Genomic DNA, 23,615 nt, shown 5'->3' on the forward strand with positions numbered 1-23,615 from the left:
TGATTTTGACATCAAACGTTCACCAGAATTGCTGATTCCACCTTTAAGACATTTTTGCATGTTTCTCTAGTTTTGGATCCAAAGTCTCCTCACATTGCTTTGTACTCAAGACACGAATCAAAGTGCTAACACGGGCGTCCGCTGTGCACCGGGCCGTTGAGACTAATCAGTAGTGACGGTCCAGTGTGAACTCTACAGGCTCCTGGCACCGAAACCCTTCTCTCACTGCCAATCCTCCATCTGCTACCGGATACACCGCGGTTTGTCCCCTGACGCGAGGACAAAACTCACACAAGGATATATGCAAAGTTAAAGTATATGTTTTTATTTTATATATATATATATATAGGCTATACTTTTTATTTAAATCTTTTCACATTTTTAAAAGGTGAAGGATTTTAAAAGCTTTAAATCTATATTTGTTTTTATACATGATGCAGTGGTGTATACAGGAAAAGTATCACGGTGTGTTTTTGGGGTCAAAATCATTTAGTTTTAGGCCTCAGTTACCCTTAATTCAACTCTCAGTGCACACAAATTGTGATGTCTGTCTGCATCAAATTATTTATGGAGGACATGTTAAGTGTCATAGATGTAGTTTGGAGGCCATTATAGCGTCAGCATAAACCAAGGACAAGCGGTAAATATGTTGTTGTGTCCTCAATAGATGTTGCTTACAAAGATTTGCTTAGAAATCACTTGAAGAATTTAAACCACAAAACTTGCACGAGAATCATCATGTGAAAATCTGTTTTGTAAACTAACTACATGCTCTGCAAATTTAAACAAATCCCCCACCTCTGAAACTTCATGGTACACCTTCAAAAGTTGGGGGCCACAGTTTCAGAGAGATTTGGTATGAGGCAGAGAATGGACATTTAATTTTTGAATTTTTTATTATTCTTGACACTTATTTCTGTTTCATGCATTAAATGAAAATCACAAACTTACGAAAGCTGGTGTAAACAAGCACAGACAACACATTACAGCAGTCAGACAACAGTGAGCCATGGAAGTGCAGTGGAAATGGAAACTACATTCAGGATAACTTGGTGCAGAGTGAATTCACCCTTTCATCTGAAACATATCGACTCATCAGAGAAGTTTGATATTGTTCCCAACTGCGTGGATTCCAACGTATAGATCCTCCTTTCTGTCAAATAAAACTCGCCCCAAAATACGATCTTTACTTCACACAACAACTCAACAGTCTGACATCAGTAAAGTTAGTTTTAAGTTGGATAATCGAAAGATAATCATAAGCGACTAAATAATAGTTTTTGTTGTAAACTTGACATTACTACTGATTGCTGGTGAGTGCACTAACCATCCTCATGTTGCCTACTTGGGGTGAATCCAAGCAAGAAGACGTTTGCTGATGAAAATTTGTCGAATATCCAACTTATAACTAACTTCACCGCGGTAACCAACGGACCAATCGGCTTTCAGTCAATGGTAACTATGTCGGAATGTTGAGCTGTCGGAATTATGGGCCGTCGGAATTATTCGCATTCCCCACTCTCCACACCCTCGACTATGATGACAAGAAAAAACCTCCCATTCGGCTTCAACCGGAATCTACAACGGGAACACGAGGAACCCAGAGAAAGTAGAGTACTTCCAGCCCCCCATGAGGTTTCCCCTCTCCAGTTTGAGGTACGCCTTGTCCCCGCGCTCCATCATCACCAGCCCGGCGTTGGTCGCTGCTTCCCTCGTCACGTCCTGATCGCCCGCGAACGCCGAGATCACCGGAAAGCCGTTCAGAACTAAGCTCACCTGGGAAAGATAGGTAGGAGGTGGGAGTAGGATTGGAGAGAAAATTGTAATTGTAATTGTAAGTTAAGTTATCTGTATCAAATAACACACTCCTGGCTGCCTGGTGCCAGGGATCGAACCAACGACCTCATGGATACAAAGATATAACAGGTGTGATTTTAACGAACATTAGCATGAAAATGACAATAAGAAGACACGATAAGAAAATGTTCTTCTGGGATTTTGTTCTTTAACTTCTCAGCAAAAAAGCAACTACGTCTAAATGTGTCAACAAACATGTCAAACTTCTCTTTTAAGTCGGTGGTCATACTTGTATTGTCTGCCGGTTGTAAACTTTGACGACATGAAAGCTGAAACTGTAGACTCCTTTTCTAGGCGCCACAAAGATGCTCCGGGCCGGATCAAAGTGGCTGCCGACGTTTACAAGGATCTAGGAAGAGACAATGCATTAAAGAGAGAGAATAAATGGTACAACCAGACCCTGACGTAAACTACATTATAGTTATATCAAATGTTTTAATCTGCCATCTGAGATGCTTTTTCTTGAGCCAGGATTGTGTTCGAAATGACCTTAATGGTTGTTTGACCAATTTGGGGTCATCCCTATGTTCCCACAGCCCGTTGACCCACAGCCCTAAGTTCCTGTAATTGGAGATTAGGTTCAGGCATCACAGCTGAGTGGTTAGGGTAAGGGGACAGGGAGAGGTTAAAATTGGATTGACACACCCCCAATCACACACACATTCAAAAATAAATAGTATTATTTACTGTTATATAGGTAGATTACTTAGAAATTTGGGACCATCGGGCTGTGGGAACAAAGACACACTTCCACCAATTTTACGGGGTCATCTACTCTACACACATTCACCCTTCAAAACCCACCTGGTCAAAGTAGATGGTCATGGTGCGGTTGCTCATCTCAGACGGTTCATGGTTGGTGTTTCGAATGGCAGAGAACGCCACCCGGCCCGTGCCCGACCTCACGGACATGCCCAGAGCGTTACCCGAAGGCTCCGCCGTGGGGGTAGAGTCGCACACCACCAAACATTTCCCCTCCAACACAATCGGCTCTGTTTCATTCTGGCAGCTGACCTCTGAGGGCACCCCAAGGACCAGAAGCAGCAGCCCACCGACAACCACTGCTGAGCGGGGTGCAAGGTAGGACGAAGAGGGTTCCATAGTTCCAAATGTGGGTGTGTTTTGGGTGCGCTTGGTTGATTGATTGGTTCGTGCTTTCACTCCCAGCAACAGAGCCAAAATGGCCGCCGGTGAGAATGTGTGTTATATTTTGAGCACACCTTACATTAGCTACGGGATCATAATGTCTTCATCAACAAAGGATTTTCTTGTATCTCGTGGAGCATTTAAAGTAATTCAGGTAATCCTATTGTTTTGGCAAATGTGAGTCTCTCTCTCTGGTGAGGATTGTTACTTGGCACAGAGATCGCTGATTCCCATAACACCGGGCAGGAAGTCCTTGTACGGACAGTGTAGTGGAGACTTTCCAGTTCCTCAAACCCACAGCGAGAATGGCCGTCAGCCAACTGGGCGCTGACACACAGATCCAAACTGGTCTGGAGGCTTCGGGCCTGTTTGAAGCAGAAGAGGAAAATTTGTTGCATTAAAGTTTCGTATACAGTATTTCTTGAAGAGAAAAATGTTCGCTATGTTGTGGCACTTTTCTGTTGTGGTATTATTACGTGTAATATTTCACATAATTGTTGAGAAATGATTGAATATTCACACAGGATTCAAAATAGTCAGGGTAACATTAACATCCAACATACTTATATATTTTTTTAAAACAACCGGTCTTCCTTTTCTCAAACTGCAGAAAACTGCACCCCAATGTTGTGACGTTAATTGCACCAAAAGCTGACCCAAGTGTTCTCTCGCCAAAAACACCCTGGGGTCATCTGCTCTGACCCGGGTCAAGTACGAAACGAAAATTAAGTTATTAGACACAAGCTAGAAGAGTGAGGGGACTGGCAGAGAATATTCAGAAAGGGAAAATGATTATTCTGCAGAAGAAGAAGAAGTGATGATGTAATGATTTGGCCAGTAGGAGTCATGTTTGTGAGCACTGCCAGCTGGAGGAGGGTAAGACAGCGGACTATCACAATCCCACCACCGAGAGGCCATCTGTGGGTAAACACGCCCGCTCGCTCTCCTCCCCCCTAGCATCCTTCCAATTTAGATCCCTGTATTTGCCCTCTCTGCATTCCTTTACACACACACACACACACACACACACACACACACACACACGCCAACCAAACGCACGCACGCACGAACCCGCACACACACACACACACACACAGTATATATACAGTATATACACACAGATATTTAAAATAACGATACAGTTCAGTCATTATGTGTGTGTTTAGATCAGCAAACACCAATTAAGATAATTCACACAGCGCTATAAATAATATCTAAATGATGTATAAATGTTTTTGAAGTTTAACATTGTATCATTAAAAGCAGTTTAGTACAAAAAGGTTTTGCAGAGTTAGGAGAATTCCCACCATTAATATTGCATTAACAATACACACATACACACACACACACACATACACACAAACAAAAACACACTGAAAAGCACAAAAATCCTCAAAATAAAACTAGCAACACTCATAATTTGTTTTGTTTTGTCCAGAAATATTGCCAAAAAAAAACACCCACCTCTCACTTTGAGCGTTGGCTCCGCAGCGGCAGACAAAAAGCAGCTTTTCTTCAGTAAAGTTGGAGCATCCCAAGAGCCTTTTTCCCCGTCCTGTTACCTATAGCTTTACCTCTGCTACCCATCCCTGTCTCCCTCTCTCTCTCTCCCTCTCTCTCTCTCTCTCTCTCTCTCTCTCTCTCCCTCCCTCTCTCTTTCTCTATCTCTCCGTTCCAGGGAACCCCAGTGTTCGAGCAGACGTTTAATCACATCACGAGCATCGCCGTCCGTCTGTTCTCACGGATCCTCGAAACCTCCTACTGTTCTCCGCTTCCACCGCTCCCTCCTACTCATCTCTTTCACCTCAGAAATCACACAAACGCAGAACTGAAAACCCATCTCAAACTATCTGTCCTTTCCTGCAAAGATTTAAGCTCAATATGGCAAACACTTTGAGTTGTTGTTGATTTTCTACAATGTTTTTTATTTAATTCAAGTTTTTTTTGTTTGTTTTCGCAGCACATCGCAAGTATATTTGGTGTCATTTTACCCAACTCAGTATCATACTTCCAGCATTGATTGTTCCCTGTGATTCCCATTTTGTGTAGTTGGTGACAGTGTCCATTACTATATTGATGCATTATTTTGTAGTGCTTTGATTTCTCTCTAGCTTCTCTGATGTTTTTACCCACATTAGAAATAATACCTGACCACTCATTATATGAAATATCTATCTCAAAGTCCTTTCTGCTTTATGAGTTTGAGACCCTTAAAGGAATCTCCTGTAGTTTTACTAAAATCCAATATGAAGAATTCAGCTCCAAATATTAGATGAATTACCTTTATCTGATATACTATTTATATTTTTTTTTTGTGAAGATTTTACTTGTTGACTTTTAAGCAGGTGTCAACAGGTTTGGAAGAGAGAAAAAAAAAACTCTTCATATGCAAACTATTGGTTAATCTTGGTTGAATGATTATTTGTAATATGGGTCTGGATGCATAATTACACCCACATTGTTCTGAATACCAAAACAAGACACTGGATGGACATGATTGAACTGAATGAATGAACTATCCAAATATATATATATATTTTTAAAGCTGCTCATCATTTACAGATGACAGGTGAAAAGAAACCGCAGGGCCAAACAATGCTCTCTGACAAAGCCTTGTTATGATGCTCTTACTGTAAAGTCATCAAGGAAGTAACTGACTTATTGGAACAACAAAGGTGTGGTACCATGATGACAAGGTATTGAAAAAACCCTTCAAACAGTCATACTATTTTTACATGAACAGGAATGAGGATACAATGGATTCCCAAAACCAATAACTCCATTTTGTCTACGGTACATCCTGCGGTAGTGTTACGGTAGCGTATACACATGAAAAAGGCATTAAGAAAAACTATATAAATAGCATTCTTTGCATTGAAGGTCTCATTTGCTGTTACCTGTCATTTATGATCATCAGAGGAAAAAATTTGACTCTCAGAAATATTTAAAAGTTACTTGTAGCACCTTCAATATCCCATACAAACTGCATGACAGTCTTCTTGACTATACAAAGAATACATTTTGTTGCAACCCCAATTGCTCACCAACAACACACATGTGTCATTCATTCTGTGAGAATCCTAATAGCTATGAATATATGTTTGATAAGAAAAAGAAGCATTTTTTAACTTGAAAAAATGGATTGCAGACTTTGCAGGTAAAACTTTTATTAATGTAGTGGAGCAACATACACCATTTCAACATAATATACATAATATAATAATATGTTTAATATACATAATTGACAAATTTTGTCGAACGTAACATATGAGAGGTGAAACAATTACATACATTCAATTTTTAACTCTAAAAACACGTCTTTAAGTTTCAGCTTCACAATTTGTGTTAATTATACATTTATATTAGCCCATTCAGGTGATTGATTAAAATTGGAAGAACGTTTTAAATCATTTTATACAATCCTTCATACACACACATGAGTCTGGAATCAGTTTGTAAAGATTAATTTGAACATTAAAACAATGTAAAAACTGTCGAGAAAACAATTCACGTTGTCAGAAATAGCAAAAACCTTAATGCCATTTTTTTAAAAGTTCAAAATCAATGTCTTGTTATTTTAAAAACAACATTAAAGCTGGGGTGGAGGATTTGGGGAGAAAATTGCAGTTGGGATAGAGATTCAAATCCAAATACCTCAACCTCTCCACTTGTTCTCTTTGGTCCCTCCCTGACACGCTCTACACCAACAACGTCGTGCCAAAGTGAATGGACAGTCCCAACAGCCAATAAGAACAGAGAATCGGAGCCTCGCTCTTATTGGTCAAAGTGTACAGCTCAAGTTAACTTTGACCAATCAGAAATCACATACCCCAGCTTTAACTCTTGAATTTAGGCCTGTTACAGACCAATGATGATCAAATACTGTTACAGTACATTAAATATTTGAACCAAACTAGTTCAAAAATGTGGATGACAAAAACAAAAAACAAATTTCACCCATTTTCCTGACATATCACACTTCTGACTGAGTGGTTATGTCCCGTACCTCCCTGACCCTTGGCTCAACCGGACAGATGACCAACGGGCCGGTGTTCTTCCCGTTTTCTTGAACACACGGGTTAAAATACGGATACAGAGGCTCCGTGAACGTGATTCCGCTGTACGTGTAAATGTGTGTGTTTGCTTCTGCGTCATAAAAAGACACTGAGCCTTCTTCGTAGTCCAGGAACACACCGACCTTCTGTGGGGTTTCCCTGAGGTTGAGGGTGACGGAGGGGCCGGCACAGGCGCTGAGACTTCCGCCTTTACGTCGGCAGATCGCCCAGTAACCGTTGTCAGGGCGAACAATGATGGCCCCCTTCCTTTTTATGGACTCCCGAGCAATGCCAAGATCCCAGTCAGTTTTGTCTCCAACCTGAAAAACAACATGCAGCAAGTCAGTAAGGCAACAACAGAGCGAAATAAATACAAAAATTACAAATCAGACATGCAAGCTTCCTTCAAAGTAGCTACGAGTAACTTTAAGTGTTTCTACAACACCAGCTGTTGTTCCTGGGTGAGCGTATACCCATGACAAAGGCATTAAGAAAAACTATATAAAAATAGCATTCTTTTTATTGATGGTCTTGTTTGCTGTTACATGTCATTTATGATCATCAAAGCAAAAATTAGACTGTTTCAGAAATATTCAAAAGTTGAGTGAGTGACAAGTTAAGTTTGATTCTTGAAGTATACTGTTATCTGACAACTTGTTTTTCTTGTTTCTGAGTAGAGCTCCTACCTGAACCACCCAGTAGCATCTCCCGGTAGCAAACTTTTGTTTCCCCAAAATGCAGAGGCAGGAGTCAAATCTTTGAGGGTTGTCCGTGATCGGGGCCTTATTCGCCTGGACGCTGACCTGTGGAGGAATTATATTATTGTCAGTGTCATCATCTTCATCATACATGAGCCTGATAACCAATTCATTTGTATAGGTTTATTGGAATTTGAGAGCTGCTTCTACCTCAAATTAGCTGAACTTCTGATTCTGAGTATAATCACAAAAATACCTTCTTTCTGTCCGGAGACAGGAGCAGCCAGCCTGAAGCGGTGTCAGGGTCCAGAGTTACGTCGACTGCAAGAACAAAGCAAGAACACAATGAGTTTGGTAATAAACAAAGGTTTCTAATAAAAGTTAAACTAAGTTACTGAAAGAAACAAAATGGAAGTGTTATTGTGAACCTACCTGCATAGTGATCCATCTTGTCTGCCTCTGCAAATAGCAAATAGAATTTTTTTATTTTCACACAGATTTTTTTTACAATAATTTCTTGAATCTTTGTTCAATTTGTGAAGTTTTCTAAGGTTTTTACTGACCTTCTGCAGACAATTTGTTCGCAAGTCCCTGGCAGATGTCCACAAGCTTAGAGAAGGCTCTGCTCACTGTGCCCATGCAGTTATCCGAGTGGACCGCCACCTCCGACCACTCTCTACCTGGCGGGAGCTTACTCAGAGAAGAAAAGCTCTAAAATAGGGAAGACATGTTGGTTTTGTTATACTTTTATATATTTTGAAGCGATTATACACTAATTAAAACATACTAATGATTACTATATTCCCTTTCTACCAAGTCTGTTCTGAAAATTGTCAATTCACTTTACACACTACACCTTTGAGTACAGTCCTCGAACGAGCGCAGAAAAGCTTAAATGCAGCTCTGTCCGGTGTCTGTTTACCTGTAGGAGGTGGAGAGGGTTCTGTGCTAGATCCAGGTGCTGCAGTTCGCTGTCCTGCGCTTGTAGTTCATGGATTTCCTTTTCCAGTTCGTCGATCATCTTCTCTGCTTTCCTCTCGGCTTCCTCCTGCCTTTCCTTGAGCTGCTCCACCAGCCCGACCTGGTGCCTCTGGACGGCCGCTATCAACATGTTGCAGACCTCAGCGCCGCTCTTTATCTCTCTCTCTGTGATTTTCTGTTGATTTAAACCGTAAAATATGTAAATGTACAGAAAAAAACAGACAAAATAGACTGAAGATAATAAATTAATTCTAGCACACCCTTTGGACAAAAAACGGTAGTGTTTTTACTAGGTCAGCTGTAGTTCCTGGGTGAGTGTACCCATGACAAAGGCATTAAGAAAAACTGTATAAAAATAGTATTCAAACTTACTTTGCTCATATCCACAGAATGTTTTATCTGCCCCATTTTTGTCAGTCTGGCCTGGATCATCTGTTGAATGTTGATCTAAGTCGTCCTCAAATCAGTCTGTGAAAGGGCAGAAAAATAAGAAATTTTCAATATAATGTGCTCAAAAATCAGCGAGAAAATATTTAAGTGGGGCTCAGCAATTCTGGAGAAAGCTTGTTGTCAAAGTCACTTTTGCAGAATCACTGACTCAAACTTCAGGGACTTAAAGGAAAAAAACAATGTTTGACTGAATTAAAAATAGCAGGTAGGAAGGACTGACTTTCTTGTACAATTAAAAAAAAAAAAAGTTTCAGTTACTTTAGAGGAAGTAGATTCCTCACCTTGATTCTCTTGCAGGCCTTCTGCATTACAACGACCTGATGGTGCTTGTGGCCCCTCTCGGTGCATCTCTCACACACGGGCGTCTGGTCGGCCTTACAGAACATGGTCAGAGGTTTGTTGTGTTTCCTGCATAGGTGGCTATCGGGGAAAATGGCCGGATCTGTGAGCCTGTGTCTGTGTAGCACTGGATCCCTCAGATGTGGCGTTAGGTGCAGTTCACAGTAAGACGCCTGGCACACCAGACAAGCTTTGACCGATGTTGACTTGTTGTTTCCATGGCAAATATCACAGGGAACTTCATCAGCTGGTAGCGCCACAACGTTGACGTAGTCCTCTTGTTTGTGTGCAGGCGACTGAGACCTTTTTGATGGAATTAAATTCTGTTCAATAACAATTGAATCAAATCAAATATTCTCTATTGTTTTAAATATGAAATAGAGGTAAGGGATTAGAAACAAAAAAAATAAAGAGACAAAACAAACCTTTTAAACACTTCAATGATGTCAGCAAATCCTCGATTGATCCTGAGTTCGGGACGTTTTTTGAATCGCTCTTTGCACAGGGGGCACTCCGCCTTGTCCTTGGTGTCCCAGAAGCCCTCGATGCAGTCCAGGCAGAAGTTGTGTCCGCACGGGATGGAGACGGGGTCGCTGTACGTGTCCAGGCAGATGCAGCACCTGAACTGTATCTCAAATGACTCGGCGGCCATGTTTTGGTTTTTAGCTGAAAATGAAAAAGAAATAAACGTTTTATTACTTAAATGCACATATCTGTATGGAAGCCCAGAGCGGCCATATCTGTTCATATTTTTTATTCTGTTATTTTCTGATTAAGAGATATTTTTCTTGTGATCACGAAATAACAAAGCTTGTTTTCACTCATTACTTTTAATAGTATAGGCTATTATCTCCAGATCATGATGTAATCATCTTATCACAACAAAAGGTTGTTTACATTTATGTTTGTTATCTTGTGACTTTATGAAAACAAATCTTGTCATCTTGGGATAACTAGTCAAATAACTTGTGATATTGAGGTAACGGCCTATAATAAGTAATGAATGGAAACAAGTAAAAAAAAAATATATATATGGACATGGCTGCTCTAGGCTTCATTATTCTGTATCTGATTTTGGCAAACAGATTGTTACGCATTAAGTTACAATCTTTCAGCGTGTCAGTCAACAACATGGAATGCACAGAAACACAGACCAGACTCACTAACTATTCACTCTAGGAAAATACTATTTTAACATGTTCAATAAATTTACTAAATAAAATAATAAAACCCTAACACTGAAAATTATGTGATCTATTAATACATTTTAGATTTTGCTAGATAAAAGTTATTGTCTGCTTTCACTTTTCAAATTCACAAAATTATGTTAAATAAAGCAAATGAAGCAGCTATTGTTTTATATTTTATTATAAGAGTAGTAACATAGCTGCCCTCTCACCTGTTTGGGACGTCATGTCGAGTGCTGTGATCGTTCTGTGATGCTTCAGACGTTGACAACTTTATATTCTCCTCGCAGACAACACCGTCTGATTTCCAATCAGCTCCTCCCATCAAGGTTATCGTAACACTCAATCTGGATTTTCTGGTCTTCTAGTTTTCAACTATGGCCTTTGTTGTAGCTTGTAAGAACGTGTGGTTATGCAAACAACAAGCAAGTATTTCAGGGATGGGTCTGGGAAATTTTCATCCTTAAACAATGAACCAGTGTAAAACAGTTTCCACACTGCCACTGTTTCCGGTCATTAGTATGATTAAGCAAAAGTCCAAAATGTCATGTTGCTTAATAAATATGTGTGATTAAGATAATAATTATAATGCATATCGCAATTTGCCATGTGCACTTTCTTTGAACCGCCGTGTCGTCGGATGGAGGTATAAGAATGAATTAAGTTTTTACTACTGTGACACACAAACACGTGGGTAGAGTGTACCATAGAGGCGCAGTCCTTGTCGCAGTGGTTGCGGGTTCGAATCCGACCTGTGAACCTTTACTGCATGTCTTCTCCCTTTCCCTCCCCATTTCAACTCTGTCACTATCTACTTCAAACTGTCAAATAAAGGTTAAAACACCAAAAGAATATTTAAAAAATAATAAGCACAATAGATCTGCTTTCCTGCAACCGCTCCAGGAAGAATAACCTGTTTCGCAACGTTCCACGTTTTGGAGTTTGTCTCTAAGCACGTGAACAGTCTATGACACAAAAGGAATATATAAATAGAACATTGCCAAGAATATTAGGCGACTCTATGACAGAAAATGAATATATAAATAGAACATTGCCAAGAATAATAGGCGACAGAAAGACGTTGAGACTCGCTATAAGTTTCAGGTTGTTGTTATCATTATAATAAGCTGCTTTTAGTACAGTATTTTAGTAATTTACATTCCACAATTGACAGACTCATATTTCATTGTGTTTAAAGATGTTTTTTCTTTAATGAAAAAATAAAAGTGCACACCAATACATACGCACAGTACACGCACGTACACACACACACACAACTGAAAGAAGCAATGGAAAGTTAGACAGACACACATCTTACTTAATCACCTGTAATTATCCGTCTGATTGGTAGTTGCACCTGTGCTCAATGAGTTAATGACTAAAATAAGTGTAATTTACTGATCCACATTCACAATTACGTCATGTAAAGACAAAAAGTCCCGAGTTATAATAAGCCAAGGGAATTTATCTGTATATATTTATCTGTATATGTTTTTCACTCTGCTTTAAGGTTCATCACAGGAGATGCTTATGATACACACCATTGTCTTTTATATGAAAAGGTTGGGTGGTCCTCCCATGAAGAGAGACTTGACACACATTGGCACATTTTTATTTACAAAGCCTTGACCGGGAAGCTTCCTCGTTATTTAACAGAAATGCTGCAAATTTCAGATGGGCTTTATCAGACCCGCTCCACTGACATGCTTATGCTTTATGTCCCACAAGCCTGGTCTGAGCTGGGAAAGACAGCTTTTAGCTTCAGTGCCCCCGACTCCTGGAATAACTTACAGCAACAAATTAAACTAAATACCTTCATATCTTTTAACCAATTTAAACAAACTATCTTAAATCTGCTAAACTCTACCTGTAACTGTTTTAATTAGACTATATTGTACTTTCACCCATTTAATTTTAATTGCTGCCACTCTTCACCACTGTGTAAATGTTTCAATTGTTTTTTTTCTCTTCACCTGTTGTTGTGTATTTGATGTTTTTGCATTGAATATTGTTTATGTATTGTTGTTTTTCCTTTGAATTTGCTTTGAACTCGACATCATTGTAAATGAGGGTCACCCCTCAATTGGTCTCTCGAGGATAAATAAAAGTTAAATGAAATGAAATATATAGCACCATACATACACTCATGCAATTCCAAGTGCTTCACAGCACAGCAAACTTTGTTTTAGTGTCTACTAATTTTTCTCTTATCGGGCCCCCTCTGAAAAGCCATTGGGTATATTATCGTGGGTTCCCTTTTCACACTTTCTATATTCCCATAAAGTGTACTTTGAAATTGTAACTAAATGTGACTAAGCTACACTTAACATAATATTTGTGGTAATAAGACCATAGCTTGACTGGTTAGAGATATTTGGGATAAAGATGTGCAGCAAATGTATTAATTTGTTGTCTAACCTTTAACAGCTCTTAGGAAATAAGCATGTTGAACAAAGAGTAGTTAGTTGAAAAACACATTTTATTAAAAATTGTCTATTTTTTTTATTTTTCATTGCAATTTTGTGTGCCAAATTCGGCTCAGTGAAGGTGTACTTTGGCACAGCTACAGTAGGTCGCTACCTACTTTTGTCTAGGGAACATGGAGGTCTGAACCAACATTTTGTGCCAAGCAATCGAATAAATGTTGAGATATTTCAGTCTGGACCAAAGGCTACATTGTCATCCCTAGAGACTAGCATGGCAAACAATGGAACCAATTATATATACTGTATATAAAGCTATATGTTTGTGCTTTGCCCCTCAACAGCTCTTATACAAAAAAAAAATTCAGAATCGATGCCAGCCTGGACTGATATCCTGGGCAACCACCAAACAACTGGTGCCTCTTGAGGCCTGCCCTATTTCAAAGGCTTCTCAGAACAGACACTTCTGTACTGTTGTCCAAATGTATCTCAACCGGTGTGTCAGTTTGCAGCCCAAGACCATTTTAAACAAAGCAGTCATAAATATTCATCAGGCATTGTAAAATACATACTGTAGTGTACATACAGCTAGCTATGAAAAAAAGAAACCGCTCAGAATGATCAGTGTCTCAGGTTTTTACTATTTATAGGTATGTGTTAATAAAATGAAATTTTTTGTTGTATTCTATAAATTATACTTTGAAGATTTAAGATAAAGTTAAAATAGAACTTTCTTGATCCTGAAGAAGAATTAATCTTTTACCAGGTTGCTCCAAAATTACAGCAACAAAATGAAACATAAAATATACATTGTAGTAAAATTTAATTAAAAAAGTAAATGCGAAGAAACTGTGCCTCATAGAAATAATAGATAGCCTGTGACCATGACAAGTAATATTGCACATTACTGTACTGTGCAATATGTATTGTACCAGGTATTTTCCTCCTGCTCTAACTTCACAAATCACTGGAACATTTAATGAGCCGTTGCATTATGAATATAATTAACTGTAATAACCAGCTTTTTTCCTTCTTAACCTGTCACAGACTGAGACCTTAAATGCTTTTCATTGTACATGACTTTGGATCGATGTTTTGACATGTGCTGCTTTGTCCAAAGAAAGCTTTGTCCAAAGGAAGAATGAGTCATTACATTCTGACTTCACAATGCTAAGTATTCATTGGAGTGTGTTGTTGTGTGTGATTCAATGTGGAGCGTGCACAACCTGTTCTCATCCTAAGGCACATTTTTAGAGCATTAGGCATGATGTAAAGCCTCAGCAGTCACAGCAGGGCTTTAAATGGTTTGTGTATTCAATAAGAAAGTACGCCACCTGGTGAGTGTTATGAGTCAAACAAAACTGCACTGTCAGTTGCACTGGTGACAGAGTTTTTGCCACTGATGTCACACACTTGTCTCAGCTTGATTTTAATCTTAAACCTGCAGTGTGTAGCATTTGGGGTTTTATTTCCTAGCAGATTTTGTAGAAAGTAATTATAATATCCATAAGTACATTTAATTTAGTGCATAATAGCTGAAAAAAATGTTTTGAATAATTTTTTTCCCCTTAGAAAGGGTCTCAGATATGTCCATATTTCTGCATATTTAGAATAAAATTTAGAATTGTTCTTGTCCTTGAAGGCCACTGTAGCTTCTGTTATTATTCGAAAGAGTTGGGGTTACCCAGGGAGTGTTGCATTCTAGAACTTTCTTGATGATGTCATATTACACACTGCACCTTTAAAAGGAATAGTTCAACATTTTATTTTTTATTTTATTTTAACAGAACACACTGCGCTGTCTCCTTCCAGTATGTGTTTTATTCCCAAAAATATAGAGCATAACATAAAATGCACACACGTTTAAAGGAAAGGCTTCTGTTTCCTAGTTAACAAGCTAAAAAAAAAAGAAAAAAAATTTAAACCTTTCCTTCAAAGTGTTTTTGAATGTCTCACTTAAGTGACTCCTAGTGGTCATTTAGAAAAAGACACATTTACAAATAAAGACTATGCCATTAGAGTATTTCAGTCGAATATGAGAAAAAGTTTAATTTTTTTTAAACATTTTTAAAGTTCATGTATTTATTGCAAAGGTTTATACATTATTTTGTACATTGTAGGCTCACACCTTCAGAAAATAAACATGACCTTGTGGTATTTTGTAAATTTTCTTCACAAATGTGACCAAAATAAATCAAGTACAATAATCAATATAAAAAGTTTAAAAAAAAATCCAGATGTTCCAGAAAAGTTGGTTAAAAAGCATCTCATGGATGTTGACAGTGACAAACAATCCCTCACACTGTATACCATTAAGATGAATTCTCATTAGCAGGGTTATTCAAAAATGAGTAAAAAACATTACACTATGCACAGTTCCACAGTTATAAAATTGGCTTAAAGTTATAGCTTCTTTTGAGAACAATAACATTAGAATATATAAACGGTATTAAAAATCCCCGTTTTTGTTACAGTGCCTGCTTTGTGTTCCCAAAATTGCTTCACAGTAACTAAAGAAAACGCATGCAAATAAACAAGGAACAAGCAAATGAACAAGAGATCTTAACCAATTTCACAACACATACGTAGCATTAAAAAAAAACATCATTTCAGAAACTAGAAGGTATCACATTTGGAAGTATTTAATATAATTCAACGGCTAGTGGACCCTTCATTCAGAAAAGCATCCCAACCTAAAAAAAAACTGGTTTGAAGGAGATTACCCGATTCACTAACATCCAGAAAAGTCATCAACATTATGTGATTCTACTGGTACGATTTCACAACTATGTACATAAGTCCCACAGCTTCAGAAAACAAAATAATTCAATATACAATAGCGAACTTGATACAGAGCTGAAACAAATAGTCTACGTTCAGACACAATTATTGTTTCTAGGATAAAGGGATCTCTGTCTCATTAGAGAAAAATAAACAGGTATTAACCACCGTGAGCAACAGAAAACTCTGTTTTGCAATCTGCGCAACCTGCAACAGTATCATTGGTTTTCACTGCTATCAGGCATGGGCAAGCCTTTGCGTATTCACAGGTGAACTGCGTTTTTTATTTCTTGTTCTTAACGCGGGAGACTCACATTAAAAGTACATTAAATAAAAGTCCATAATTCAAAAAGTATCAATAGTAAAAGTCTTATATAGGTCTTCAATAGCTTATTTGAAATTGAGAAAAATGTTCTACACATCCAAAGGAACACCATATCCTTCAGTTTATATGAGATAAAGATATTCAGAGATGTGGATGCGGTCTTGGCAAGATGGCATGATTAGAGGGAACATGAGTAACAAGTGGACATAGCTTCAATGGGTGAGTCAATAATATGCTACTGGCCGAATAAAAAGACTGTATAGGAATTATTTACTGGAATACACTGTACATCCCACTTTAATCTTTTTCTTCAGAATTCATAACAGAAAATCTTCTTCATCTCCATCAGTGATACTTCCCTCAACAGGACAGATGATCAAAGGGTCGGTGTTCTTCCCGTTGTCATGAACACAGGGGTTTAGGTACGGATACAGAGGCTCCGTGAATGTAATTCCGCTGTACGTGTAAATTAGAGTGTTTGCTTCCTCGTCGTAGAATGACAGTGAGCCGTTCTCGTAGTCCAGGAACACACCGACTTTCTGTGGGGTTTCCCTGAGGTTGAGGGTGATGGAGGGGCTGCCACAGGCGCTGAGACTTCCACCTTTACGTCGGAAGATCGCCCAGTAACCGTTGTCCGGACCGATTGTGATGGAACCCTTTCTGTTTATGGACTCTCTAGCAACGCCAAGATCCCAGTCGGTTTTATCACCAACCTGAAACACAACGTATACACGAGAAGATAAGACAAGGAAGCAAATTAATGATGCAACCAGAGTAAGTGTTAAAGGGTACAGCAAAGGGTACAGCAAAGGGTACAGCAAAGTATAATTTGTTGGTCTGGTTTCGTACCTGAACCACCCAGTAGTGTCTCCCAGAGGTGAAGCTTTGCTGCCCCAGGACAGAGACGCAGGAGTCAAACCTGCGGGGGTCATCGGGGAGCGAGGGCTTCCTCTTCTGGTAGGCCACGCTCACCTGTGGATTAATCAATCAAACTTTATGTGTATAGCACATTTCATACACAGCAAAGACAACACAAAGTGCAGTGCCAAATAACAATACCGAACCCCTCCCACCGAATCCATAGATAGAGCAACAAATGATAAGTACTTTCAGAAATGAAAAACACTTACAACAGAGCTCACTAACAACAGAGCTCAATAAACTGAGTGAATAGTAAAAGCATGTATCAAAAGAACATTAAAACAGGAAGTGATGAAACACTATCCAAGACACTTTGAGGAACAACAAGAGAACCAACTCAAATTAAAGGACCAACTTACATTTTTGCAGACAAATTATTCATTAATAGCAGACGGGCTTAACATTGATCCCTGAGGGAAACATTTATTGACTATGTGGAGACTTGCTTTCAAACTATCAGCAACAACAGTTTGAAATAAAAATTATTTGAAATCAACCCTTATCTGTTACATATTTCATCCAGCTATCATGGTGTCAACACTTTACCTGCTTGCCATCTGGGGACAGAATCAGCCAGCCTGAAGCAGTGTCAGGATCCAGAGTCACATCCACTGGAAAGATACAGGATAAATGGATGAGAAATGTAATATTTACATTATATAATTCAGAGTTCAAATATTTTAAAGAATACTTCATGCGAAAAGTCAATATTGCAGTCTCCCTGCCTTAGTATCACTTAACACACATGAGAGGTTTGTATGTTCCTAGGCAATATATAACAAGAAAAAAAACTACAAGATTAAGGTTGTTCATTTAAAAAAATTCAACATATAAGTTTTTCATAGCTTGACGTCTTTAATGTCGCAAATTCTAAATGTATTCTCTCCACCACTACCACTGTATTTTTTTTAAAAACATACAAGTGCCTGAATAAGCTGTCATACATACTCAATACTTTTAAAACAGACATGACCAAATACACCTAGAAAAATCCACACAAAAAGTGTCTTTTTTGGTTGGTACTGCATTTTAGAAACCAATATAGGTACCATGTCTTTTTAACAACTTCATGCTGCAGCAACACAATAAAGATGACCATATTCATACCAGATGTCTCATATTGTTTATGTGATATTAATGGTTAGGTGAACCTATTTCAGCCATTATGTTTCCATTCACATACCTGCATATTGATTCCTCTTGCTTGCGTCTACAAAGTCTAGAAAAAGTAAATGTCAGTTTAAAAAAAATAATTTTCAAACTTCAAGATACTGTATATAAAAGGTTGTCTGTGCTGGTGAGTTATTGTGTTTTTTCTCGTGTGAGGGATAATTTTGTGAGATGGTAAGTAAAATATGATATAGATATTTTGCTGAACACTGTCAGAATTACTCAAATATACTGACCTTCTGCAGACAGTTTCTTTTCCAGTTCATGGCACACGTCCACCAGCTTGGAGAAAGCTGTCGTCACTATCCCTATGTAGTGGTCTGATTGGACTTTGACTTTGGACCAGTCCTTTTTTAACACTGGAGGACTCAGAGAGGGCAAACTCTACCGAAAAAAAGTGACACATATTATTTGTGTTTTAGTTTAATGTATATTTGTAATTTAGTGTGATTGAAGACACAAAGACTGCCCCCAACTCAGAATGTTTGTCTATTGGATCTAATCTGCCTGTTCAATACAGAGATTAAACTACCTGGCTTTACTACAACATTACAACACAGAGCCGGTTAGAATTAATATATTGGGCAAAAACATATGAAAACCTCAGTGTTGTGGTTCTATAATTGAAGAATCTACGTCGACTAAACCGAGGGTTCAGGACTTTCTAACCTGTAGCAGATGAAGAGGGTCCTCGGTGGACTCCAGGTACTGCAGTTCACTGCGTCTTCTCAGCAGTTCATTGATTTCCTCCCCGAGCTGTTTGAGGAGCTCATCTGACACTTTCTGCGATGCTTCCTGCTTTTGCTCGATCTCCTCAATTAGAATTGCCTGGTTTTTCTCGATGGCGCTTATCACCGTGGTGACGGCCTGAACGCTCGACTGTATTGCTCCTTCTTTCTTTACCTGAAATATGAATTATAATGAAAAAACAATGCACATTTAAGAATGTGAAAAAGTTGCGGTGAAGCAATTCGGTTGGATGGCTTACAAAATCCAGTTTTCATTCACATAAATGTTCACGTTTGTAGGTGGAAAATGCAAAACTTACTTTGCTCTGCTCCACTGATAGATTGATCTCCTCAACCTTTTCCAGTCTGGCCTGGATCATCTGTTGAAATTCTTGATCAGTTTTCTCTATTTGAGTCTGTAAAGGTTGAAGGGGAACAATCTAGCTTTAATTTAGATTGCTTTGATGTGCTTCAAGTAGCTCCGAAGAACACGGTTATACGTCAGTTCTGATCATCAGAGGAAAAACAAGACTGTTTCATAAACATATACAATTCCTCGTAAGAGGTATAATAGGAGAAGTAAAGCACCAGGGTGCAAGATAAACATAGATTAAATACATCACTATTCCTTACCTTGATCTTTCTGCTAGCCTGGTCAATGGGGGTAAAGCTATGGTGTTTGTGGTCCGTCTCTGTGCATGTAACACAAACAGGTGTCTGGTCCTTCTTGCAGAACATCTCCAGGAGTGTGCCGTGCTTTCGGCACAGGTGGCTGTTGACGAAGGTGCCTGTATCCGTGAGCCTGTGCTGTGTCATTGCCGGATCCCTCAGGTGAGGTTGCAGGTGAGTTTCGCAGTATGACGCTCGGCAGTAGAGGCACGACTTGACAGCAGCTGTCTTGGTGCCCGTGCAGACGTCACAGCTAACATCATCAGACCGACAGGCTTGTCTGGGTTTATCTCTCTTTGGTGGATGACGCTTGATTCGTGGCTTCCCCTCCACTATCAAAGACCTTTTAAATTGCTCAGTGATGTCTTTAAAGCCCACGTTGACCCTCAGTTCTGGACGGTTTTTGAAGGTCATTTTGCACAGCGGACACACGCACTTACGACCCGTATCCCAGGAGCGCTTGATGCATCCACGGCAGAAATTGTGCCCACATGGGATGGAGACAGGATTTTTGAAAATATCCAGACAGATGCTGCATTTAAACTGCTCCTCAGACAAAGCAGAGGCCATTTTTCTGATGGAAGAAAAAAAACTAAAAATTGACTTCTTGAACTTATTGTAATCTAAAAATGCATTTGTAAAGAATTTGCTGAAACCCTTTTTTTATGGCCATAGAGCTTTCAAACTTTTTTACTGGCTAACAAGATACACCGTTAAGCATCAAATACCATTCAAACCCTCAAGACCCAATATGTTTTAAATCAATACAATTTGTAATTAAATACATATGTCTATATTTGAAAACTTTGTAAACGGTTTCAGTTTCTAAGTTCATTCTTTCGATGAATTCATGCACAATGCACACTTATTAAAGTAGGAGTGGCAGAATGTTCTAACTGTGCAGTTGGCTCAGTTCAATGCCAAGTAATTATAACATCGAAGGTAGTAATCTGAAGACAGAATGTTCCACTGTTGTATGTTGTTTTCCCACGTGCCCTCTTATATCATTGTTATATAGCTAGTTCACAAACTCTAACAAAAGCATAAACATACATACATACATCTTCAACCGCTTATCCGAAATCGGGTCGCGTACATGTATAAACATACAGTATATCAATAATTGGTAAGAGTTTTGTTAAAAAAGTACATCAGTTAAAAACATACTAATGTATGTCCAATCTGAATGTACAGTATTTGGTTGAAATTGCATTTTTGAATTCGCATACATTTGATACTACATGTAAAATTCACAAAATGTTAAGCTATGCTAATTTGTTACATTTTACATAGCTACATACAATTTTCATTACATCAAGTTTGACTGCTGCTTGATTGCTGAGAATGTTTACGTTCCTGTAAAAGTCAGCTGATTTTGAAGCAGAGGCTACTGATATCATATTATTTAAGTTCTTACTCCCTAGACTACTTGCTAAGTAAAATAAATTGTCTTACCTGTGTGTGCATCAACGGACAGATGCTCCTTAACAAATGTGTTGACAGGTGTTGTATGTGTGAAAAAATAAGACTAATATACACGAAGGCACAGAGTTTAAAGTTCCTCCCACAGTGTCTGAACAGGTCACTCTGGTTATCCTTCTTAGGCGTTTTCACATTATATTTCCAACGTCATCAAGTGCAGCTGCTGCTCTATAAATACATAAGCAATTATCAAGCAATTATAAATGTACTTTGTGTGTGGAGGTCATGGGTGAATTACAGTTATAAGATATGCTCTGGAGCAACGGCATTAGTACAATGAGTCTACATTTTAACAATGCATTGTGGACGCAAATGTAGGTAAAATCTCCTGTTGCACGAATGTTTTTATTCTTTCTTTCAATAAAACATTATAATTCAGACAATGAATGTATTATTTACATTTGATATAGTTTCTGCCCCTGAAGAGAAATAATTTAAATATAACAACTTAAAGTTAGTCGATGTCTCCATGATGTTGCATAAAAGTCAAAGGCTATCATCATAAAGTGTGAACAAAATTTAGAATTAATTGCAACTCAAACATGATGTTAGAATGTTAAAGATCCAAAGCAGAGCAACTGAAACTGATTTATGAACATGAAATTATTTGAAGAAGGATGATGGATTGATGGATGGATGGATGGATAGATAGGGTCGATCGCGATCTACCGGTCGATCGCAAATGCAGCGTGGGTACATCGCATAACATTCTTTCAATTTAAAAAAAGAAAGACATTTTTTTTAACGTGAGTTTTGGGATTGTGAAGACCCATCGTTGACTGGGTGATTTTTTCACTTTCACTATAAAGATGGGCTTGAGATTAAGATGCGTGTTGCTATCGGTAGCATTTTAAACCACAGAGGATGTCTCTTTGTTTTTCGACTAATGCATCGGGTCTTATGGTAAAAACAGTCATAATATCACATAGGGATTATGTTGACGTTTTTCACAACATGTAGAAAATCTGCCATTTCTGTGGCGTCAGCTTGAGTGAATTTTTTTAAATCACTAAATGATCCTAAAAAGCTTAACCAACGTAGTTGCAGATACATCTGACTTCTTGAAACGAGACGGGAGCAGTTATGTTGATTGAAAATCACAGTGTTTCCATTTTATAAAACAAGGACACCGGACGCCAGCTTGATAGGTTAATAGGTAACACCACAACATTGATACAGACGGCCGGGGCTCTGCCTGTATTTGCCTTTTATTCACTGGAATAAACAGGCTTAAATATGACATATGACATGCCAGACTGACTGAACGCTCAAAATAATAGCCATGTTGGTAGGATCGGGTAGGCGTGGTTTTATATGTGCAAACACGTTTGTCTTAGGGTGGAAGGCATTTGAGCTCTCAGTGCCCAGGGGCCCTTCGAAGTACTAATCCGGCCTACATCACAATTATAAAGATTTAAATCCATTCTGATGAGAGGTTGATGGTTGAACAATAGTGTCAATGAAATATCCAGTCAGTCTTCATTTATATAACGTATTATGTGATCGTCGTGTGAAAGAGGCCAAGCTGTCTGTGATTAAATGATTACATGAATCTTTTTCCTTGGGCTTTTTTGTGTTTGATAGGCTCTTTCAAATGGCTGGATTGTATGATTATTATTTTGTCCCCACCTGGTCTACATTATTACTTTAAATATATAACATTATAGTCTGCATGCATGAGTATACTTAATGCTCTTTACATTTTGTAGGTGCGACTGTATTTCTATGTATAATGTAGAGCTGCAACGATTAATTGACAAATCGATTATTAAAATAATCGCCAACTATTTTGATAATCGATTAATCATTTCGAGTAATTTTCTAATGAAACATTTTCAAAATTCTCTGATTTCAGCTTCAAATGTGAATATTTTCTGATTTCTTTAATCCTATTATGACAGTAAACTGTAAACCTTTATAAGGCAATTTTGTACGATCTGCCTCCTTATTTGTGTTCTCTAATGGTTCCTAAAAACAGTGCTCGTATCACTCGGTCTAGCAGTTTGATTATGTATAACGTTCCTCGGACTCGCACTGCGTTTGGTGAAAGTGCCTTTAAATCTTTTGCCCCCTCATCATGGTGTAAGCTACAGGAACACCTTAAACTTGAATCCTTTATCACCATGAACAATTACAAAAGCAGGATTAAGGACTATTTAACCGCAAACTGTACATGCCCGGTTACTGAACACTGACTTACTGCCAATGAGATTGATGCTTTGTGACTTTTTATTTTATTTTTATTTTTTATTGTGTTTTGTGTCTTGTTTTAAGTGTGAAATTTTGTTTTTTTAATGTGAATCTTTTATGTTTTTATGCTTCTCCTTCTTGGCCAGGACTCTCTTGAAAAAGAGATTTTGAATCTCAATGAGTATATTCCTGGAAAAATAAAGGTTAATAAAA

At 38.4% G+C, this 23,615-nt stretch overlaps 3 protein-coding genes across 3 annotated transcripts; all 3 read right to left on the bottom strand.

The window, feature by feature from the left end:
- Positions 1 to 1,578: 1,578 nt before the first annotated feature.
- LOC307268976 (cerebellin-1) lies at positions 1,579 to 2,958 on the bottom strand (the record flags this gene model as incomplete). Its single annotated transcript, XM_080051797.1, has 3 exons — positions 1,579 to 1,776; positions 2,087 to 2,206; positions 2,662 to 2,958. 3 exons carry the CDS (start codon positions 2,956 to 2,958, stop codon positions 1,579 to 1,581), a joined length of 615 nt encoding a protein of 204 aa, XP_079907923.1.
- A 3,206-nt stretch (positions 2,959 to 6,164) lies between these two features.
- On the bottom strand, positions 6,165 to 21,288 carry LOC307268977 (E3 ubiquitin-protein ligase TRIM39-like). Its single transcript, XM_080051798.1, has 16 exons — positions 21,186 to 21,288; positions 19,695 to 20,304; positions 19,382 to 19,477; positions 19,003 to 19,236; positions 18,570 to 18,717; positions 18,347 to 18,382; positions 17,710 to 17,774; positions 17,092 to 17,214; positions 16,567 to 16,955; positions 11,627 to 11,678; positions 8,679 to 8,912; positions 8,320 to 8,467; positions 8,189 to 8,215; positions 8,013 to 8,077; positions 7,745 to 7,861; positions 6,165 to 7,378 (listed from the first exon to the last, which is right to left on the bottom strand). The coding sequence occupies exons 2-16, from the start codon at positions 20,298 to 20,300 to the stop codon at positions 6,977 to 6,979; spliced, it is 2,742 nt and encodes a 913-aa protein (XP_079907924.1). The 5' UTR covers positions 20,301 to 20,304; positions 21,186 to 21,288; the 3' UTR covers positions 6,165 to 6,976.
- LOC307268810 (E3 ubiquitin-protein ligase TRIM47-like) lies at positions 8,773 to 10,963 on the bottom strand. The gene is made up of 5 exons (XM_080051562.1): positions 10,926 to 10,963; positions 9,952 to 10,192; positions 9,469 to 9,829; positions 9,110 to 9,205; positions 8,773 to 8,912 (listed from the first exon to the last, which is right to left on the bottom strand). The coding sequence occupies exons 1-4, from the start codon at positions 10,939 to 10,941 to the stop codon at positions 9,185 to 9,187; spliced, it is 639 nt and encodes a 212-aa protein (XP_079907688.1). The 5' UTR covers positions 10,942 to 10,963; the 3' UTR covers positions 8,773 to 8,912; positions 9,110 to 9,184.
- Positions 21,289 to 23,615: the final 2,327 nt, after the last annotated feature.

This window comes from Ammodytes marinus (assembly GCF_949987685.1).
Source record: "Ammodytes marinus genome assembly, chromosome: 23".
Taxonomy (NCBI): Eukaryota; Metazoa; Chordata; class Actinopteri; order Uranoscopiformes; family Ammodytidae; genus Ammodytes; species Ammodytes marinus.